This window comes from Pieris rapae, chromosome 12 (genome assembly GCF_905147795.1).
Source record: "Pieris rapae chromosome 12, ilPieRapa1.1, whole genome shotgun sequence".
Lineage (NCBI taxonomy): Eukaryota > Metazoa > Arthropoda > Insecta > Lepidoptera > Pieridae > Pieris > Pieris rapae.
Window position 1 is genome coordinate 2,936,859 of NC_059520.1, and position 20,058 is coordinate 2,956,916.

General features: G+C 32.6%; 1 protein-coding gene across 1 annotated transcript; it reads left to right on the forward strand.

Moving 5' to 3' along the window:
* The first annotated feature begins 251 nt into the window (after positions 1-251).
* Positions 252-20,058, forward strand: LOC110994676 (glutamine synthetase 2 cytoplasmic-like). Its single transcript, XM_022261471.2, has 8 exons — positions 252-304; positions 3,957-4,138; positions 8,505-8,666; positions 12,452-12,665; positions 13,948-14,020; positions 15,885-16,069; positions 18,134-18,273; positions 19,853-20,058. The coding sequence occupies exons 2-8, from the start codon at positions 3,973-3,975 to the stop codon at positions 19,999-20,001; spliced, it is 1,089 nt and encodes a 362-aa protein (XP_022117163.1). The 5' UTR covers positions 252-304; positions 3,957-3,972; the 3' UTR covers positions 20,002-20,058.

Below are 20,058 nucleotides of genomic sequence, written 5' to 3' on the forward strand. Positions count from 1 at the left end.
AATCAAGAATATTACAGAAACCACAAAAATACATTCAAAGGTATCATTACCTATTTATGTTAATAAACAACATTCTCGGAACTTTCTTACGAAGGGTTCTCAAAAAGGTCCCAAAAGAAGTTGTATAATCTGAATTTCTTTGTTTACTTTCAATTGAATTTCCCAAAACACTGGCATGTTATAAAAGAAAATTCGTCTATTGTCAATTATACCAAAATGACAGTTATGTAATTTTTTTAAATGATACATTAGTTTTATTATAAAGTTAAATTACAGTGTGCAGAATTTCATGTATTATTTTAAGGTAAGTTATATCTAATAATATGAAAACAATTTGCTTGAATTAAAAAAAGAAAAATTGTTTATTAGTCAAGTGAGTAAAGGCTCATTTACACGATGCCATATTCTTGTAAATGCCAAAGCAATAATTGAATGCAAGAAATGAAGCGCAATAATTGACATTCAACAATTGTATGTAACTGTTTTCACTTGAAAACTTGAATGCAATTATTGTATTCAAGTTTTGACACGGAAATAATTGTACATGTCTTCTGTTTACATCAACATCATGTTTTTTGACTTGTCTAAACACGGGTTTGTAAGTGCGTATACAATTTACTGTCGCTTTCGTTCAATTATTGCACATATTTGCGTTGGATAATTTTTTATAGGTAATATTATGAGTAAAAAGGTGTTTAAATTCAGCTCTGCTGATATAAAAAAGTTCATTGAGATTTATGGCAATCATAAGTGTTGAAAATTCTCATTTTCGGAATTCCATAAGAATTATGATGCACGGAAAGCATTTTTACAGGAATTTAAAGTTCACGGTTTCCCACCGAAGGAAATAACAAACAAAATAAGAAATCATGTTTGCAAATGAAGAGATAATTGCGTACGAGAATTCCGTATGAAATTATTGTACGTGCTGTTTACATCAAGAATACTTTTGAAAGTAAACTTTTCCCATCGCACAAGAATATTGCGTTTTGTTTAGACCATGCAACTCATTTATTGTGTATAATTGTATTCAGGCAAGAAACTTGCCTCGTATAAATGGCGCTTTATATATAATTATTGCGACATCAAGGAAAGAGCTTCTTTAAAGGTCGGCAACGCACTCGCGAGCCCTCTAGCATTAAGAATTTCCATGGGCGGCGGTATTACTTAACATCACTTCATCTCTTGCCCGTTTGCACCTTGTTCAGTGAAAAAAAACAATTAGTTAATTTTCATTCTCTGAGCTTGAAAATACCTATCACACGGAACTTTATTTAGCTTTTCGCTATTAGATTCGATACCTAAATGACCAATAAAAAGTACACAGAAAAGCCTAGGTAGGCTTAGGCTTGTAACGATTATATATCAAAGAAATCGTACAATATATAGGTTATACAATACGTTGTGAAACAAATTAACCTAGTTGGGTCGTGCCCTAGGAGTGGTTCAATCACAGAAATGAACTTCATAACTCCAATATTGTTTAGTGCTTTTCGATATCGTAAAATAGTAGCTGACGTGAGCGGCTGGGTCAGCGTTTATGGATATAGAGGGCTTAGCTTTCACCAGAAGTAATGTTGACTATAAAAATTGTCTCTGCAATATTAATCCAGAAATGACTGAATTGGAGTCACATCTGTCAATATAAAATATCATTAAATCATAATTTTAGTTAAGAAGCAAGTTTTCTCTGGATAGCCACGGCAGCGGTTAATGCTTTTTTTTAATTCCTTATTGTTTTTTTAAATAATTATTATGCGAATAATATGAGAGCAGCCTCGCATTTGCCGCGCGAGGCAAAGCAGATCGGCTCGGTTAGTGCGGACGTGCTTCGGCCGAGGCAAGCGCGCGAGCTGCCGCTGCGAGTGTCGGCTTTTTGGCGAGGCCGCCTCGCGATAAGTTTCCTCGCGCGGCAGTTACCTCGCGAGGCTACTCGCACTGTGTGGACCCGCCTATTGGCTAACTAATTGGCATTGGCTGACTCGACACATATCGGCGTCGTTTTCAATTATATTACAAACCACAGGCTGGCTGGCAATACTGAATGTTTCTAATTGTTAACTTATTTTTTAGTTTGTTATGAATTGTAACTCTGTAGAGTACGAGCGCAGATTAAAGTATTAATTAAAAAAGTTTAATATATATTGTTACTGCCAGTCCTTTAAAATAAGAGTAATATAGCGTACGAACTGTATTATTTTGAGGCAGGTAAAACCTATTACTATACTACAACTTGATAATATAGTAATATAATACTATCTCATTGTAGTTATATTATTGAAATGGTCATAGGAGCAACAGTGTTCATTCTTTTTCGGTTATCATCTAAATAAAAAATAAAATAAAATATTATGGAATATAAGGGTACAGGTATCACTTATTCCAAGTCATTAAATTTGAATCTGTAGGCATCCCTACTCATCGGCAAAGCCATTGCCATCTGCTATAGTCACTTTAATAACATTAAAGTCAAATTAGTTCAAACCAGTCAATACTAGTGATTTATTTGTTGTGTTACCATATCGATAGAAGCAGAAGAAAAATAACTCTAAAATTTCCTTCCTTATATCAAAAAAATCAAGTCGTGCTTTCTCGTTATTGTGCCTAGTACTCGTTCCCCTTCCACGTTCTGTCTTCCCTTCTTTTTCCATTTTTGTCATTCCTTTTGTCTTATCCTATCACTACATTATATATAACGTTTCTTATATAGAAAGACGAGAAACCAATAGTATGTACATCAAAGTTCAATTGAACAAGAATACGAAATCCCACGTAAAAGCAATAAAAGCTTTATCGGATTTTCGATTTATTTACAGCCGACTGGATATTATAAAGACTTTCTATTTACTGTTCAAGTTTTATTTAATATGTACGGATATAAGGAATCAACATTTCGACAATATTGGACTTTTACTATTATTATGAGAAAGCCGTTTTGATATGAAAATATGTATATTACATATATTTTATGCTGGTATTGAAATATGTTCTAATAAGTGTATAAAAATACGTGCTCCAATCTTTATATAGCCCTATAGTAGGCGATTTTTACACTCTGGCATCTTTTCTCTTATCGTCTTTGATCGTGTCACCCAAAGACCAGAACTATTTCAAAGTGATATATATGTAGAAATGTATGAAATGTAGAATATATATATATATATATAGTTATAGTTAATCTTAATATATAGTTAAACATTAATTCATATTTGTGTGAAGTAAGGACTAAACCCTTGTATTCTATAGAAAGCTGGGAATTTATTTACAATTTCGTGAACAATTCTGAGTGATTTAAAGTTATGGGATAAAAGAATGCTTCAAAGGCAGAGTGTATGTAGTTTTAAAGAACACTGAATGCTATTTGACTCTTTTGTCCACGCCAGTGCAATTGAGACGAGCTTTCGGTAGTCGACGCATTTTTCTCTTTAATCTGTTTTTTGGACTTTCGATTTATTTTATTTTAAGACAATAACTGTTATTAAATTTACCCTACGCAATCCTTCACACATAATTATATTATAAGTAACAAAAGTGAAAACTAACAATAATCATCCCTGTTATGACTCCAAGATTGAACACGCCCTCCGCTAGACATATTAAAATGTATTTGCTGATAAGTGCCTTAAAATGTGTAATATTTGAGAAATCTTTTAAGTAATAAACCTGTGTCAGAGCTTCCAGCTTGTACTTAATACTAAATTCGATAGCAAAGTAACTATGCATATATTTATGTATATAGATATTATATATCTTAGATTACACGTCGCGGTTATGACTCAAGAAATTCCTTACAATTACTACATATTCCGTTTTTGACTAAAATCTCCTGCTTTTTGATTTAATCTTTATTGAATTATCTTTGTTTCTTTATTTCTTGCTTAAAGAAATAAAAAAAATAAAAGAAAATAAAAAAGATGACTATACGGTATAAGGTATACAGATTGTATCTTTTTCAGATAAACTTTATTGAAGATGAATTCGGTACCGATTGCGTTGAACAAGGCTGCTATGCGCAAATATGAGGACTTAGAAGTACCTTGTGATGACATTCTGGCGGCTTATGTGTGGGTGGATGGCACAGGAATAAATCTTAGGTCTAAAGACAGGACGTTTGACTTCGTGCCGAAGACAAATAAGGGTAATTTATATTTCATATCCCTGTGCTATTTAAATAGCAGGTGTAAGCATTAATTAGAATTTGTGTGTTTAACAAGGTGTGTTTAAGTATACGTTAATACCTTTAAAGAACCAATTCAGACAGACACACTGACAGACGTAACATTTTTAACATTAAATTAGGATCCTTCAAGAAAAGCGCGTACCAATTCTTAAAAAGCCGGTAACGCACTCGCAAGCCCTCTGGCATTGATTCATGGGCGGCGGTATAGCTTGGCATCAGATGAGCCTCCTGCCCATTTGCCCCCGTTCTATAAAAAAAGAATGGGCCGCGGCGATCCCCGGCAGATCCTGTCTGCAAAACCTATGAAGCGCCCTTATTTATCTATTTATCCTCTGAAAGGGCACTAAAGAAACTTTTATGTTTGCAAATCAACGGTGGACTTAATTTTATTAATAAGTTACATTAAGTTCACCGTTATATCGTATTAATTTTCATTTATATAATCTGATTACGTCTTTTAAGTAAGATTATTTTTAATATTAATAATTCTTATCGTCCTTAAGCAACATGCCATATTCATGAATAACAAAGGCAATTAGTTTTAAAATAAACGCCAATTTAGATAATTATAAACTAAATAAAATATATTAGCATTTTTCATGTATTATAATTAAGATTTCTTGTTTACTTGTAAATACATGATAATCATTGTTTCTTTATTGAAAATCCTGCATTAATTAGACATTTTTTTGAGCGGAACCAGCTTATAATGTAATCCTAGCTTATAATTCGCAAGCATAATAATTTATGGCGTAGTTTCACTTTTCAAGACATGCAAGTTTATTTTAGTTTTTCTTTGTTCTCAAGTGTAAATCACGGACGAGCGTACTTCGCACGTTTTGATGTGTCTTAAAACAACAATACAATCTTAACTTAAATTATTATTAAACGTAAACTTGAAATAGCTGTTGAATTTATTCTTGTCATTCTGACACTTTGAAATAAAAGCAACGCATACTAATGCACTGTTGAAATGTAGTTATGTTGTTTTAAATATGTTCTTTTATCAGACCAGCGCCCATTAACTAACTTTCATTAGCAGCAGCGATACCGAGCCCGAAGTTTTTGCAAGTTCGATGTTGTTCTCTCAACAACAGCGTTGTGTGATAGACTTTGGGTATCGCGTAACATATTAATAAAACTAATTATTGGGATCGTGATAGAAAAATGCCCGTGACTGGGCCCGTAAAGACAAGAAAGGCCTAAAGGTCATATGAAAAACATATAGGCCTGTGAACAAGGAAAAGGACTGACCGTAGTAATAGATAACACAATAAGTTCTATAAAACTCACAAGTTTTATAGTAGCTAATAGATTTTAAAGAGCAGCGTTGACCTAGCGTGCGACTCTCATACCTGAGGTCGTAGGTTCGATCCCGGCTGTGCACCAATGGATTTTTTTTTCTATGTGCGTATTTAACATTTGCTCGAACGGTGAAGGAAACCGACATGCCTTAGGCCCAAAAAGTCGACGAAGTGTGTGTCAGGCACTGGAGGCTGATCACCTACTTGCCTATTAGGTTTAAAAAAAATGATTATGAAACAGATTCAGAGGCCAAGACCTAAAGAGGTTGTAGGGCCACTATTTTTTTAAATAGATTTTAAAATTGTATTTTTTTATTCTAATACAATTGAAAAATGCAACCGTCAATATATTATTTTAATATTTAATTTTAATTTTTCGTTAAATTCAAAATAAAATGTATTTCTATCTTAATAATATTGTGTGAAATTAATACAATCTTCATTTCGTAATGGCGACGACGAGTTCGTGAAAGTAAATTGTGCCTTCACGAACGTAAAACCCTTTTGGAGATTGAGGAAGATTGAATGATTTGGCCTCTTTCTTTGAATTTGGCACGACAAATAGAACATATTATAGGTACTTACTTTTTCGTATTTTACCAACTTTATATTCGGTTTCGTTTTTTTCAATAATTTCTGAATATTTTACAGTTATAAAATAGGAATATTTCTTGACTTTATTTTACGCAACATTTTCTTGTAGTTACATGTAATTAGTTGCAAGAAATTTCTCATATTAAGTCAATTGTTCCCTCACGTATCTGAATGAAGTTAATTGACGCTTCATTAGCTATTTTGTAACAGCTAATTAAAGTGGAAAAGCCCTACACACGGATTTATTTAATCGGAAACTCCGATATAGGAAGTACGTGAGGATCAAAGCCTCTTAACTGTACAAACACACTGCAAACATTTTGCACGCGTTTGATTTACGTAGGGAAGTTGAGTGCTCTTTTATGGAACACAAAAAAGCTGTCTCTCACGTGTATGAAATACTAGTTACCAATCAAAACTTTTCTTAAAATATTAAGGGTGTGTTTCACAATGTATGGATAAAGTACCAAATAGCTATGCAACACATAAATTTTTATCTTCCGAATAAGAAACTTCACCTTTCATGATGAATCGCGCTATCTGACAGTCAATAATAAATAGCTTACTTGGAACTTATCCGTTAACATTGTGAAACAGGCCCTAAGTTACTTTAAATCATTGGACAGTTACATACAGTACACCTACTTGGCATCTTAGCGTTGAGAGTTGTAGGAGGGCTTATATTAATATATTAATTAAAATATAAATACAACATACGAGTATAATAATAATGTACATGAAATAATTATCTTGAATGAGATTTTCGTGATACATTTGCACTTTTTACTTTTCGATTTTCAGGTACCCATGCAGTATTAGTGTTTTGTGTAGTTTTTTTCCTGTTTAGTTTCTTCTTAAAAACTTTATGTAATATGTATTTTAATTAGTATTACACTTCTTGCCTACCTTGTGTAATTTAATACATTTGTTTTCTTTACTCACAGTGGTTGTCTGGAAGAGATCTCTCGAAAGCGATAAGGCCGCCCAATATTGTAATGTAACGAAGTGTTAGTAAAAATAAATAAATACGTACTAAAACGAATATTTGTTTATATTAATAATTAAATTTTTTCAATTGTGAGAAATAACTCATTCATTTGTTGGCACCGCTCTTGACATAAGACAGAAATCCATTTCTGACTTACACAAAACAAATTTACATTTACATAATCTTCGTTTGATGTTACATTACAATATAGTAGGAGAGCTCGTGGGAGGTCGTCCTTCACCGATCTGATAACCAGATGAGACGTATTTTTTTATAACCAAATGAAATTTATTTGACTGATAGTTTTTGATACACAGAATATGCCTAGGTATGCTTGCCTACTCATTTCAGTGTAGAACTACCTGGCAAACAGGTGTAAACAGGTAAGTCAAAATAGGTGACTCCATCGATCTGCTAACTTATCTAGGCATATTCTGTGTATCAAAAACTATCAGTCAAATAAATTTCATTTGGTTATCAAAAGGATGAAGGTGATGAAAAAAAATCGATAAAAGTTAATTAAATTAAAAATAGCCAGTACCACTTTTCGATAGGCAAGCAATCATAGGCTTATTTGTTTATACAAAATATTTAATAAAAAATACGTCCCATCTGGTTATCAGATCGGTGAAGGACGACCTCCCACGGGCTCTTAGACCAATATCAATAGTAAAGTACGATATCCCTGAGTACTACGATGATTATTGGAGATAATTTTCTATGTATATAGAGGATTAAAGTTTCGATTGTTTGAAAATTAACCTTAAATATATATTTAAAAAGTAAAAGAAATTATATGATTTTACAAGTCTGTGATCACTAAAATACTTATTGCAGTTTACACACAATTTAACAGATAAATTAATAAGTGATTCATTGTATTGTGGATTTAGTGTTTGATTGAGGGTCGAAATAACGCGCCGACTCTTTCTGCCAAATCCAGCACGTACGCACAGGAACGTAGATACATTTATTACATTTTTAGGGCCTGTTTCACAATGTCCTGATAAGTTCCAAATAAGCTATTTGTTACTTATTTGTAGGATAAACAGTATTTTTGCGTTTCACGACTGTCAAATAGCGCTATACGTCATGAAATGTGAAGTATCTTATTTGGAACTTTTATCTTTCGAATAATTTATGTGTTGCATAGCTATTTGCTACTTTATCCATACATTGTGAAACCGTTATACGTTTATAGACTAAAAACAACTGATACCGTCAATCGTTATTGCCACTTTGCCTTCAAATGTCTCTTTGGTTAGGAAAACAATTTTTTACAGCTAGCTTGATTCATTTATTTTTCCCGTTTTAATTTTATTTTTAATAAGCGAATGGAGAAGAGTTGTCAGTCCTTTGCCACTTGGATAGGAGCTGGTGCTAAATATATATCATTAAAATATTGTTAGTATGATTTCAATTATAAAACTTATTTCAGATTTGCCCATTTGGTACTTTGATGGAAGCAACACTGCGCAGGCTAGCGCTGACAATTCCGATACGTTTATCTTTCCAGAAGTTATTTATCACGACCCCTTTCGACGGGGAAGTCATATACTGGTCTTAGCTGATACTTATCAACATAATTATCAACCTACTTGTGAGTATTTTATATAGAAACTAGCTGACCCGGCAAACGTTGTTTTGTCATGTTGTGCCAAAAAATTAAAGTTTATAATTAACAAAAAAATAAGGGATGATTGTAGAAGGGTGAAAATTGAGAGTTGCATGTATTTTTGTATGGTGTATCGTAAAAAAATAAAAACGAAAAATTTTGTCTAAAAAATAAATAAAAAAATTTAGGGGTGGACCACACTTAACATTTAGGGGGATGAAAAATAGATGTTGTTCGATTCTCAGACCTACCCAATCAATACGCATACAAAATATCATGAGAATCGGTCGAGCCGTTTCGGAGGAGTTCGGTTACTAACCCCGTGACACAAGAATTTTATATATTAGATAAGACTACACGCAGCTGCAGGTCTCACCAGTGATAGATACATACAGGAATCAACATTTTCTTACATTAGCAAGGTCAATCAAAGTTTTTCACTTAATAAGATTTAGTATAGATTTTTAACAACGATTTGTTTGAAATTCGTTGGATTAATAAGTGTTTTATAAAAAAATAAGCTAAATAAATTTGTTTTCATTTAAGACGAGGAAAAACTTGATCTAAGAAACTTGAAACCTTTTAAAAACCCTGTAGTGTTCGTTTGCCAATTCATATGTCGGAAAAATAATAAGTCATAAAATTTAAATAGAGTGATAAAAATATGTCTAATATACCGTGTTATATATGAAAATATATTTAAATGTCGCTTATAAAGTTACTAAAGTGCTATGGAGCGATTTATTCTTCAGCTTAAAACTAAATACAAAGAGAAAAACAGTCTGATACGAAGCATTATAAAATAACAGAAAAAAATATATGAAAGTGGGTTGGTCATACTGCCTGCGTTTATGATGACAGATGGGTCAGAAAGTCCATTGGCAAAAGTAGAGAACACCTTCAAGAAACCAGGGGAAGATTGGAAAATATTAGCGAAGATGTATAAAATAAAAATAAAAATGGAGGAAGTCTTTATTTCTTCACTAGTATTATTTAATTAAAAATAAAAAGATTAATGTTATTATAATTATAGTTGTCAAAACAATGTATTTGCATGAGTTGTTATTTGAATGTTTATTGCCAAAAAATATTTTAATTTTTAGTATGAACAACCTTATTTCAAAGATGTCTTTAAACATTACATACATATATTTATATATTAATTGAAATCTCTTTTGTCCAACGCTAGAGGCAATCAATTTAATAAAAGAAAAGAAAAAGGCCAAACACTGGCACTTTAAAAAACCTGGTATTGATAAGATATTTTATTAGATTTGTTTATTTCTTATTAAACTTAATTTGAACCAATACATTAAATTAAAAACTAATTTAGATTTATGAATTATAGAATGTGTTTTTATTTATCTAGTGAGTATACAGGGGTGAATCACTGAAATAACCCATTGATTTCCCATTACTAGGCTCCCTCAACGTGGGATGTTGATCACGTCTTTTGTCCTTCCGGCGTTTGCTGCGAATAATTAATTTTCATTGTCATTGGTTACCGGGGATTAATAGCATTATCTATCTGACTTAGAGTTAAGCTGTTAAGAACATGTGTAACGTTTTAAAATAGACTTAATGAGATTTTTTAAAGATCCATTTTCCAAGATAGTCTGAAAGGTATAGTATACGGCTATATAGTACAGTAGTATAATATAGTATCTAGTTTTCTATCGCCAATGAAATTTATAGTACAACAAGCGGATCTGGCAGACGTTCTCCTCCTGCATGATATTTCAAGCGATTAGAATACTTGTATTAAAGTATAAAACTACCGACTGCAGCGTCATCTGCTGGGGTGTTCTGTGAATCTAAACCATTAAGGGCGCCATCAAAATGCAAAAAACATTCAAACCGTTTCAGCCGATTAAGAGGAGTTCAGTGATTTACACACGTACAGTAGAATTTATATATGTCGGAGCAGTGGTGCTGGTATCAGCTAACATTTTCTAGTTGTCCAATAAATTACTTAACAGACGTTGCTTTATCTTATTCAAAGATTATTAAAGTACTTATATCGCTATTAAATGACAGAGACTGATATTGACGGTTATATTGTTAATATAAATTAAATCAATCTTAATTTACTTAAGAGTACTTTCGCCTATGTGTCTGACTTATATATACGCTGTGATAAGATAAGGGGATGTTATGTAATAATTAGAAGTTAACTAGGCACTTAGATGCCATTGCCATTATCGCCAAATAAGGTGCCAAGTTGATTTGTGCGTGTTATATTTCATTAAGAATAATAATTATTAAGAATTTACTCAAAACTCAAAATAACTTTATTCATTAAGGTAGCCGAATACAATTATGAAGGTCAATAGAGATGTTAAAATGATTCTTAATTTACATTTATCACCAGTTTGCAATGTTTAGAAAATGAAAAACGGCTTAATATAGAAAGTTGCCAATACTTTTGTTTATCGAAGAAATCTCCGTTTCTCTCTACATATCGACGCATTCGATGGAACCACTGAGAGAGCAGTGGGCCCATTCTTCCTTCTTTGGCATTTTTTGGGCTCGTAAAGTGAACTTGAATTTTATCTTTAGTTCTTGGGAATAAAAATGAGATTATTTCGTATTAATAAAAGTATTGGCAACTTTCTATATTAAGCCGTTTTTCATTTTCCAAACATTTTTAGTGTTACCTAGGTAAATTCAAATTTGGAATCAAATAAGTATAAAATACTCATTAAAGCAATCAACTGTGTACAAAAGCAAGTCGATTTCCTGATCAATGTTAAATTTATTTTCTATTTGTCTAACGTTGTTAATAAATCAGAGTCGAGAGTGGATTAGTTAAAATACGTCTTAGGACTCGTTCATTATTAATTTATTTTCCGGCGGTCGGAGATTTTTATTTAGTTTAGATCGGGTTCGGGTTTAATTAAGATAAATGGAGCTTTGAGGGTTTTCAGGAAAGGAGGAAAGTCTTCTAATAATAACGCTAGCATAGTATTTTATGAAATATGTAGCAAATAAATAATAAAATAATAAAGTGTCTGGAACATTTTTTTTATTATATAAATAAAATAATTGTTTGTTACATAATATAGTAAGGACATTTTTATTTATGGGATGTATACGGAACCCTAGGTTTATGTAGAATATGTGTACGTAAATGAATACATATCGTTGTCCTCGACATACCGGACATGCCCTAGAACCATAAAGTTGACGGCGTGTCAAGTGTCAGACACAGGACTCTGATCACCTACTTGCCTTGCATTTGATTGAAAAATTATCGTGAAACATGTACTTATATGTCTACACTAATATTATAAAGAGGAAAACTTTGTTTGTTTGATTGTAATGAATGCTCATAAACTACTGGACCGATTTTAAAAATTCCTTTACCATTTGAAAGCTTCATTATCCACGAGTAACATAGGCTATATAATTAATTTTGAACAAAAAATGAAAAACCCTAATACGGAACCCGTAAGATATTAGGGTTTTTCGGACACAAGGTGTAAAAAAATCAATCAAAAAAGTTACTTATTTTGCGTACCCTGCCAAAACTATTAAAGATAGAACCATAAAACGTTCTAAGCAATTGTAGATCTTATAAATATCTACAAAAAAGTCTGCGACACACTATACCTATCTATGTCGAGTGAGGCACAATAACCATAAATGATGACCATGGCAAAACGACGTTTGCCAGTTCAGCTAGTTATTTATATAACTGTGTCACCCAGATCTAAGGAAGGTTGCAGTGTTACTGATTATTATATGTTCATATGTATGTTACCTTCCAGCAACAAATTACCGCAAAGGCTGTGTTATTCTGACTGAAAAAGCTGACGTGGAAGAGCCCTGGTTTGGCTTCAACCAGGAGTTCTTTTTGACCACCACTGACTCGAGACCTCTGGGCTGGCCTCCTGGTGGATTCCCAGCTCCTCCTGGGCCATACTATTGTGCGATTGGAGCTAATAAAATCGTCGCTAGAGATCTAATGGAAGCTTTTTACAGGTGTGCTTTTGATAGATGCAATAGATTTTTAATATAGAAAATAATCCTATAAAATATACGGGACCATACCATATACCTTTTTATATATGGTATGGATCCTGGATCAGGCGAATGCTTATTAAATAGCTATGAAACCCTGGAGTGCATTGCCTGGCTAAGGCTTGCAAAGAGCATAAATCCTTGGAGCAGTTAGGTCGTTCCGTAAAGCCCATTAGTTAGCCAGGGCTTAACGCGCAACGGACCAAATGTTCGTCTAAGAAACTGAGTTCGCACTACACCTACAGCTGTTGCGGGCTGGCTTCTCCTACGCCTTTTATATAGTTGGTCTTTGTAGTCTAGTTGTCAAATTGGATTCGCTATATCGACTGAATGCGTTCAATTCCTATTTGATGAGAACTTGATAACAACCAGCTGATCCACTTGCCTATAAATATCAGCAAATAGAAATTGCCTTATAACAAAGCTTATTACGATAAAACATTCAAACAGCTTTGTTAAAATTCTAAAGGAAGTAATTTCGTTTGGAGATAATAAAAGTGGTTTTTCTTTTATTGCCTATTTATCAAGCAAGGCAGCAACTTCTGTTGGAAATTGCAAAAACGAACGTTAAGTTGGTAATTTAAAGCAATATTTCATTTCACGTCTTATTTCTTGTTTAGAGTTTTCGTAACTTGACCACAAGAAAATGTTACTGTTTATCCTCTTTTGGCTTTGTTTTCTTAATTTTTTTTATCTCCAACTGTGTAAATGGAAAAGTTTTGGCTGAAAGAATTGCGAAAAAATACTCGATACGTATTGTAATACTCGATTAATTATCGATAATCGAATATCGACTAAGATACTCATGAAGGAATTAAGAATTGCAGCTTTTAAACATAAAAAAATATTGTTATGTTTCTCACTAAACCGCTAATCGGTTGCAAAATGGAATAATACAACCCCAGCTTGCAACGGGATGCATGTCAAAAATATTAAACATAAAAACATTATATTCTTGCCATAATATTCTCTGTGTTAATTTCAGCCAGATTCTTCAACCTTTGGAAGTTATCTTATATACCTTATGTCAAAAATTTCACGATTTGAAAGTTTATAGAATTCGAGGTATACCAATATTAATACAACGAACTATTATGTATGTTAATTTTTGTATGTTAAGATTTACATATAAGTCTAGATTTATTTTATTGCTTTTGTTAACCTAAATTTGGCTGATAATAATAGATCTTAAGAGCACCTGAGTAAAGTATATGAATACTAATAAAGTTTTTTATTTGACCAGATGTTGCCTTTACGCTGGAATACATCTGAACGGTATAAATCCTGGCACTACGCCATCGCAGTGGAACTTCCAGGTGATTAGAAGCATGATTTATTATTTTGATTCGATGAACTCCGTGTATCTTTGTGTACAATTTAAAATTGTAATACTGTTTATATACATTTAGTATTAGACTACAAGCCCATGGTAAAAATTAAACTGAAAGGAACCAATGTGAATAATATTTAGAAGGCTGTTGCTATAACAGACAATAATATTTCTGAGCGGTACAGGTGAGTACGTGAGTGAATGGAATTTCTCAGGTACAAATGAGGAATTACGACGAATTATTTTGGTGTGTATTCTGTCGAAAATTATACATCTCGCTTCATTAACAGTTGAAATTGCTCCGACATTATACGTCAGACAAACAAAATATTGTATAACGTCTAATGTAGTATTAATAACATTTGGATTAGTTACAATAATTCTAATCTCCCATTGTTATGATTGCTTCTTGGAACTACATTCTTCGTCCAGTTTTTGCTCCGATGCTTTGATGTTTTCCTTTTAATGAATCACCTTTTATGTTTTTTTTTTACAGTACTGAGTCGTTTATTAAATTACTTAAAGGAAGATTTTTAAATATCATGAATGTCTTATCTAGAAGATATTTTTTACCCATTTTAATTTAATTTAATCAATTACTAATAAGACTGCCTATAAAGAAACAGATGCATCAGTAGTTAAAGGCCAAAGAGCCACTGGATATTTATTAACATATACATACTCAGTTATAAGTTGCTACTCAATACTTTCTCCTAATTTAACCCATTTGAAAAAAAATTGTAAATACTAAAGTCTTAGTAGATTTACAAATACGACTGTAACGATAAAAGCTACAAGCTAAGCATCGTTAAATAAACTGCTCTGTGTACAATCGTTATCGATATTGGATAGCCGTTTAGGTATTTTTTTCAGTGTGAAAAAATTAGCTTTTTATTTACATTTCAAAGAGTGCAAGCTTTTGCGTTCATTTTGAGCTGTGCTGTCTTATATTTTTTTAAGTAAAATTTGTGAAGTTTGAAGTTTTATTGATATGCAGTGGCTAAGCTAAGCTATGGACTTAGTTTGAATAGTTTCTTTGTATCTCTTACTTTTAAGAGCAACTTTTAATTGCGCACATCTATAGCCTATTGATGCACAGCCGAGATTCGAACGTGCCTAAGCGACATAGGCGTGTAATGTATATCTAGCGGATCGACAGATATTTCTTGCATGATATTTTACCATTAGGATCACCATCTGCCGTGCTGATTTGTGAATCTATACCATCCAGGGACCCAAACGCATACAAAAAGTTTATGAGGACTTTGCAGACAAACATACGTACAGTACTATCTTTTAAGTTATATCAAACTGCACACGGAATTTGATTCAAATCGGTTAAGTAGTTTAGGGAGTCCATAGCGGACAAACGGCGTGAAGTGTAATTATAATATATTGAGATATAAATTTTATATTGACCCCAATAGTATCTATAGTAAGTGTTAAGCAATAGGTATCAAAAATCAGTATATAGGTAGAACTAATGAACATTCGAAACAAATTGTTAATCTCCGACGTCTGCGTAAAATATTTCTATGAAATATCACATCAAAGACAATATTAGACTTTTTATACACGTGTATAACGATGTTCGATCTTTCGAGTATAACATTTGTCACCTGCTAGTTACAGATTTAAGCTGAAATGTCAGTCATAAATGTCTCTCGATTCAAAGTTTGTTTAAATGGTTTATTCTTCAGTATTATTCTAGCAGTAGTAACAATAGTAGAAACTGACCTCATTTTGGAGGGTTTATATGTATACATTATAAAATAAATGCAGATTTTATATTAATATACACTTTTATTATTAATATTGTTATCTGTATATCTATATATCTTCTATGCTAGGTGGGTCCGAGTCCTGGAATACGGGCAGCCGACGACCTCTGGATGGCACGATACATCCTCGCTAGGCTGGCTGAAGAATACGGCACCGTTGCGACATTTGAACCACAACCAATAGAAGACTGGCCTGGAAACGGCACTTTTGTTTACTTCTCTTCAAAGGATATGAGAGAAGAAGATGGAATATTGTAAGGACTTTTATGTAATTATAATTATGTAGTTCATAGATAACATAAAACTTTATGGTTTAATCAATAACACAACAAGATTTTATTTCACAAATAATAAAAAAAGTCAATCTCATCAATTGCTGATCTTTGTATTACCATGAGAATTCTATGTATTAAATGATAAGACATTTATAAATAGGGTGTGGAGATTATATTACCTAGGTATGATATTTAGAATTCAAAAGTCAAGTGTTTTCTTACTTTCGCAAGACGATCCTTGTGCTTCCGAAAGGATGAATTGTTAATGTAATCGTACATTATTAACATATTGATTACCAACACACACACACATAACCACACAAAAAATAATAAATGAAAGAAAAATCCAACCTCTGCCCATCGAAGAATCGAACCCTTTAATACAAGTTTACCCAATCAATACATAGATCGTTTGATATTTTATTTTTTAGTTCTATTTAATGCAAAAACTCGTTGTCTTGAACTTTTCTCTTAGTAACTTATGTATCTAGCTTACGTCATATATATTTCTTTCGAAAAGGAAATTCATCACACATTAAATATTGGGCAATTTCGCAAAGATGTGTTACTGTTTATATCTATAATTTTTGTTAATGCTCACAACTCCTTCAAAATTTTATAGAGCACAAACCGTTGCGATTCAATTGGTGTCGCGGTTTTCTGTGCTATATAAAAATATTTAAATACTATAGAAGACGCTCAGATTGCTTTCCAATTCAGAGAACTTGAAACGTTTTCAGAATGAGAACACCTCGTTTAATTATAGCAGATTTAATTTGTTGAAAAGTAAGTCTCAGTAAAGACCTTAATTAATTATGAATATATTATATTGAAACATTTACTCTATTTTGTTAGTTAAAAACGTTTTCAGGTTATAAACAATTTTAGACAACAACAAAAGAAGCACACGGTAGCAAATTGAAAATTACTTGACGTTACTCGAAGTAGGCTAGGCCAGGCATTACAAAGTCTAAACAATACCAATGATATCTAGATGCGAAATAATATGACGAAAAAAAATATCCACCTAACTAAAATAATTCTCATTTTTAACTTTTTATTTTCACTTTTTTTTATAGAACAGGGGGCAAACGGGCAGGAGGCTCACCTGATGTTAAGTGATACCGCCGCCCATATATAACGTTTATTCTACTAAGCATTTATTACATTCCTTTTTTTGCGACTGGCATCTCTGGTAGAATCTCAGCATAATGCTGAGCCAAGGTCAATAACCTCCACCTCACACACACATTACACATTTGAAACGAACCGAATGGGAAAAGGGATTTTTTAAAATTGTTTTTGATATCTCTCATTTTTATTTACGAACGAACGAAGTTGAAATTCTTCAGTATTATAATCAAAGAAATCTTTAGTGATAAAACCGTTTGTGTGTTCTGTGTTTAGAAAACCAGTCGTAAGAAATACGAATAATAAATGAAAAAAGGGTCGACTCAAAGCTCAAAGTCGACCAGATTAAAGCGTAAATCCCTTGATCTCAGCTAAAAGAAATCTTAGTATCATCTAGTTAGCACACTGCCGTGGGTCATAGGAATTAAATGCAGTAGTAGTTTGTTTAATGTATACCTATATACTAATAATGTAACAGTACTAAAATTAACAGTTATATTTAATTTAATTCAATTTTTATGCTCGTTTATTATCGTTTAATGGTAAAGATATTCGGATTTACAATAAAACTGTGATAGAAATCTCTCGGTGGACTTTTTTAACCTAAATTCCTTGCAGTATTAATTATTTACTGCTATTAAAATATCCAGTAGATATAACGACCAAAATTGAAGCCTTCAGTGCGTAAATTAAGCCATCCATTGCGTAAAATCACCTGCATCATGAGCAAACACCTTCACGTTCTTACCCTCACTTTTACACAACACACAACACAGTCAAAAAATTGTTAAATTGTTGAACCTTTTGTTGGTATATATTATGTATTCCATATATGGCTATATTTTTTAATGTATGTGAGCTACAGCTCAAAATCTGGATTACGAAAAAAATAAGGAAAATGGGTTCCTACAGGGTTATCGAAAGGGCGATTGACAAGTTGGCTCGTCGTCACGGAGCTCACATAAACGAATATGATGCCAACAATGGCGCTGACAACGCAAGACGGCTTACTGGGAAGAATGGAATGCCGAACATGAGGGATTTTACAGCTGGTAATTTTTTCTATTACGCAATTCATAGCTTACGTAAATTATGGTACTTGGATCGATATTCCTTTATCATGGTTGTAAATTTATGTAAAAACGAGTCAATGAAAGCATATAAAAATATAAATTTACAAGAACAGAATAATGATAAATCACAGGAGATCTAAATCATAGTATTTAAAACCACTCGTTATTATTATGACTTGTTTGAGATAATCTGTTTTCTACTCTGCACTAGTTATACAGAACCGGCCACTTTTCAAAAATGTATATAAAGCCATATGTCAGCGTATTGGATAATACACGTGGTATTTGGTTAGAGTTTTATGTACCTAAGTATATTTTTAAAGAACTTATAGATATTTAAATTTTATTATTAGTTTACTAATAGTTAAAACTACTGAGTTAATATTTAAGTAAACTATAGATCAATTGGAAACCTAGAAGTGGCATTTTGTTACACTTTAGTCGTTAGCTAAGTATAAATAAAATTTATAAAAAAATATAATATGCTGAAAAAATTATTTGTATAGAGAAAGTAAAAGACGACTTTAGTTCTAAGAATAAGCTACAAAGTGAATGGCTTCTTTATTAAGGATAGCCAAAAGTTGTAAAAGGAAAAAGGAATCATTAAATAGGAAACATTTCTTTGTCAGTTTCCTTTGATGCCTCTAGTTAAGAAACGATATGTAGGTCTCCTCAATGTTATTTCACTACCCCCTGCATTGGCATCTCTTTATCCATTGGGAGCCAACCTCTTTTTTGTACATTACATCCTATGTATCCTATATCCTTCCACACCACCTTCAGTACCGTTGATTGGAACCCCTTCACAGGTAAAGGTCTCCTACAACGGTCTTTGTCCATGGCTTTCTTTCTCCATTCGCTCTTCATGCTACCGGTTCTATTTCTTCTAACTTTTTTAGAGCTTTCTTCTAATTACTCAAGAGGACCAACGTCCTTTGCATTAAGTTCCCTTTTAAGACCACCTTTTATTTGTGCATCTAACTATATGCCCCACCCATAGCCACTTCAGATCTCAAAACATAATGTACGGCATCTATTACTTTTGTCCCATTTATTTTTTTTTATCTATTTTCATCGTCATTTTATCATTATCATTACACCATTTTATCTGAAGTACTGGTCTATTCATCAATCAATAAGATTGATTGAGATTTAGGGTAGCATTAAACTTAGAGATAATCGCTAAGTTTCTAATACGTTTTTAACATACGAGCGTTGTTGGCATCTAAATGCTCTTGTAATATGTCAAATGCCATGTATCAGCGAAAGTCAAGCTGAAGTTGACAGACGTATATCGCAGGCATGGGCAACTTTTGTAGCGATTGGAAACTATTTGCTGCTAAATTGGATATTATATTATTATAATCATTGATAACAATGTAAAATTGGCTTACCAATATAAATACGTTTGTGAAACTGTTTCGGCTTTGATTTCCATCATCATTATAAAACATGTCTCTGGAAAGTATGCCCCAATAGTTTGAATACCACAAATTATAGTCCCGTATAAAATTGAAATTGTCGAGTGGCTTGTATGAATTTTCAAATAACTTTCCAGGCGTTGCAAATCGAAGCTGTTCAGTTCGCATTCCGAGACAAGTATCGGAAGATAAACGGGGCTATTTGGAGGACCGACGGCCCGCAGCAAATGCTGACCCGTATAGAGTGATTTCAATCTTGCTACGGACCTGCATTTTCGATGAATGAAATGGAAAATTGTCGTTCAGTACAATACTGTGTGATTGTTTTGTACGTTTTGATTGA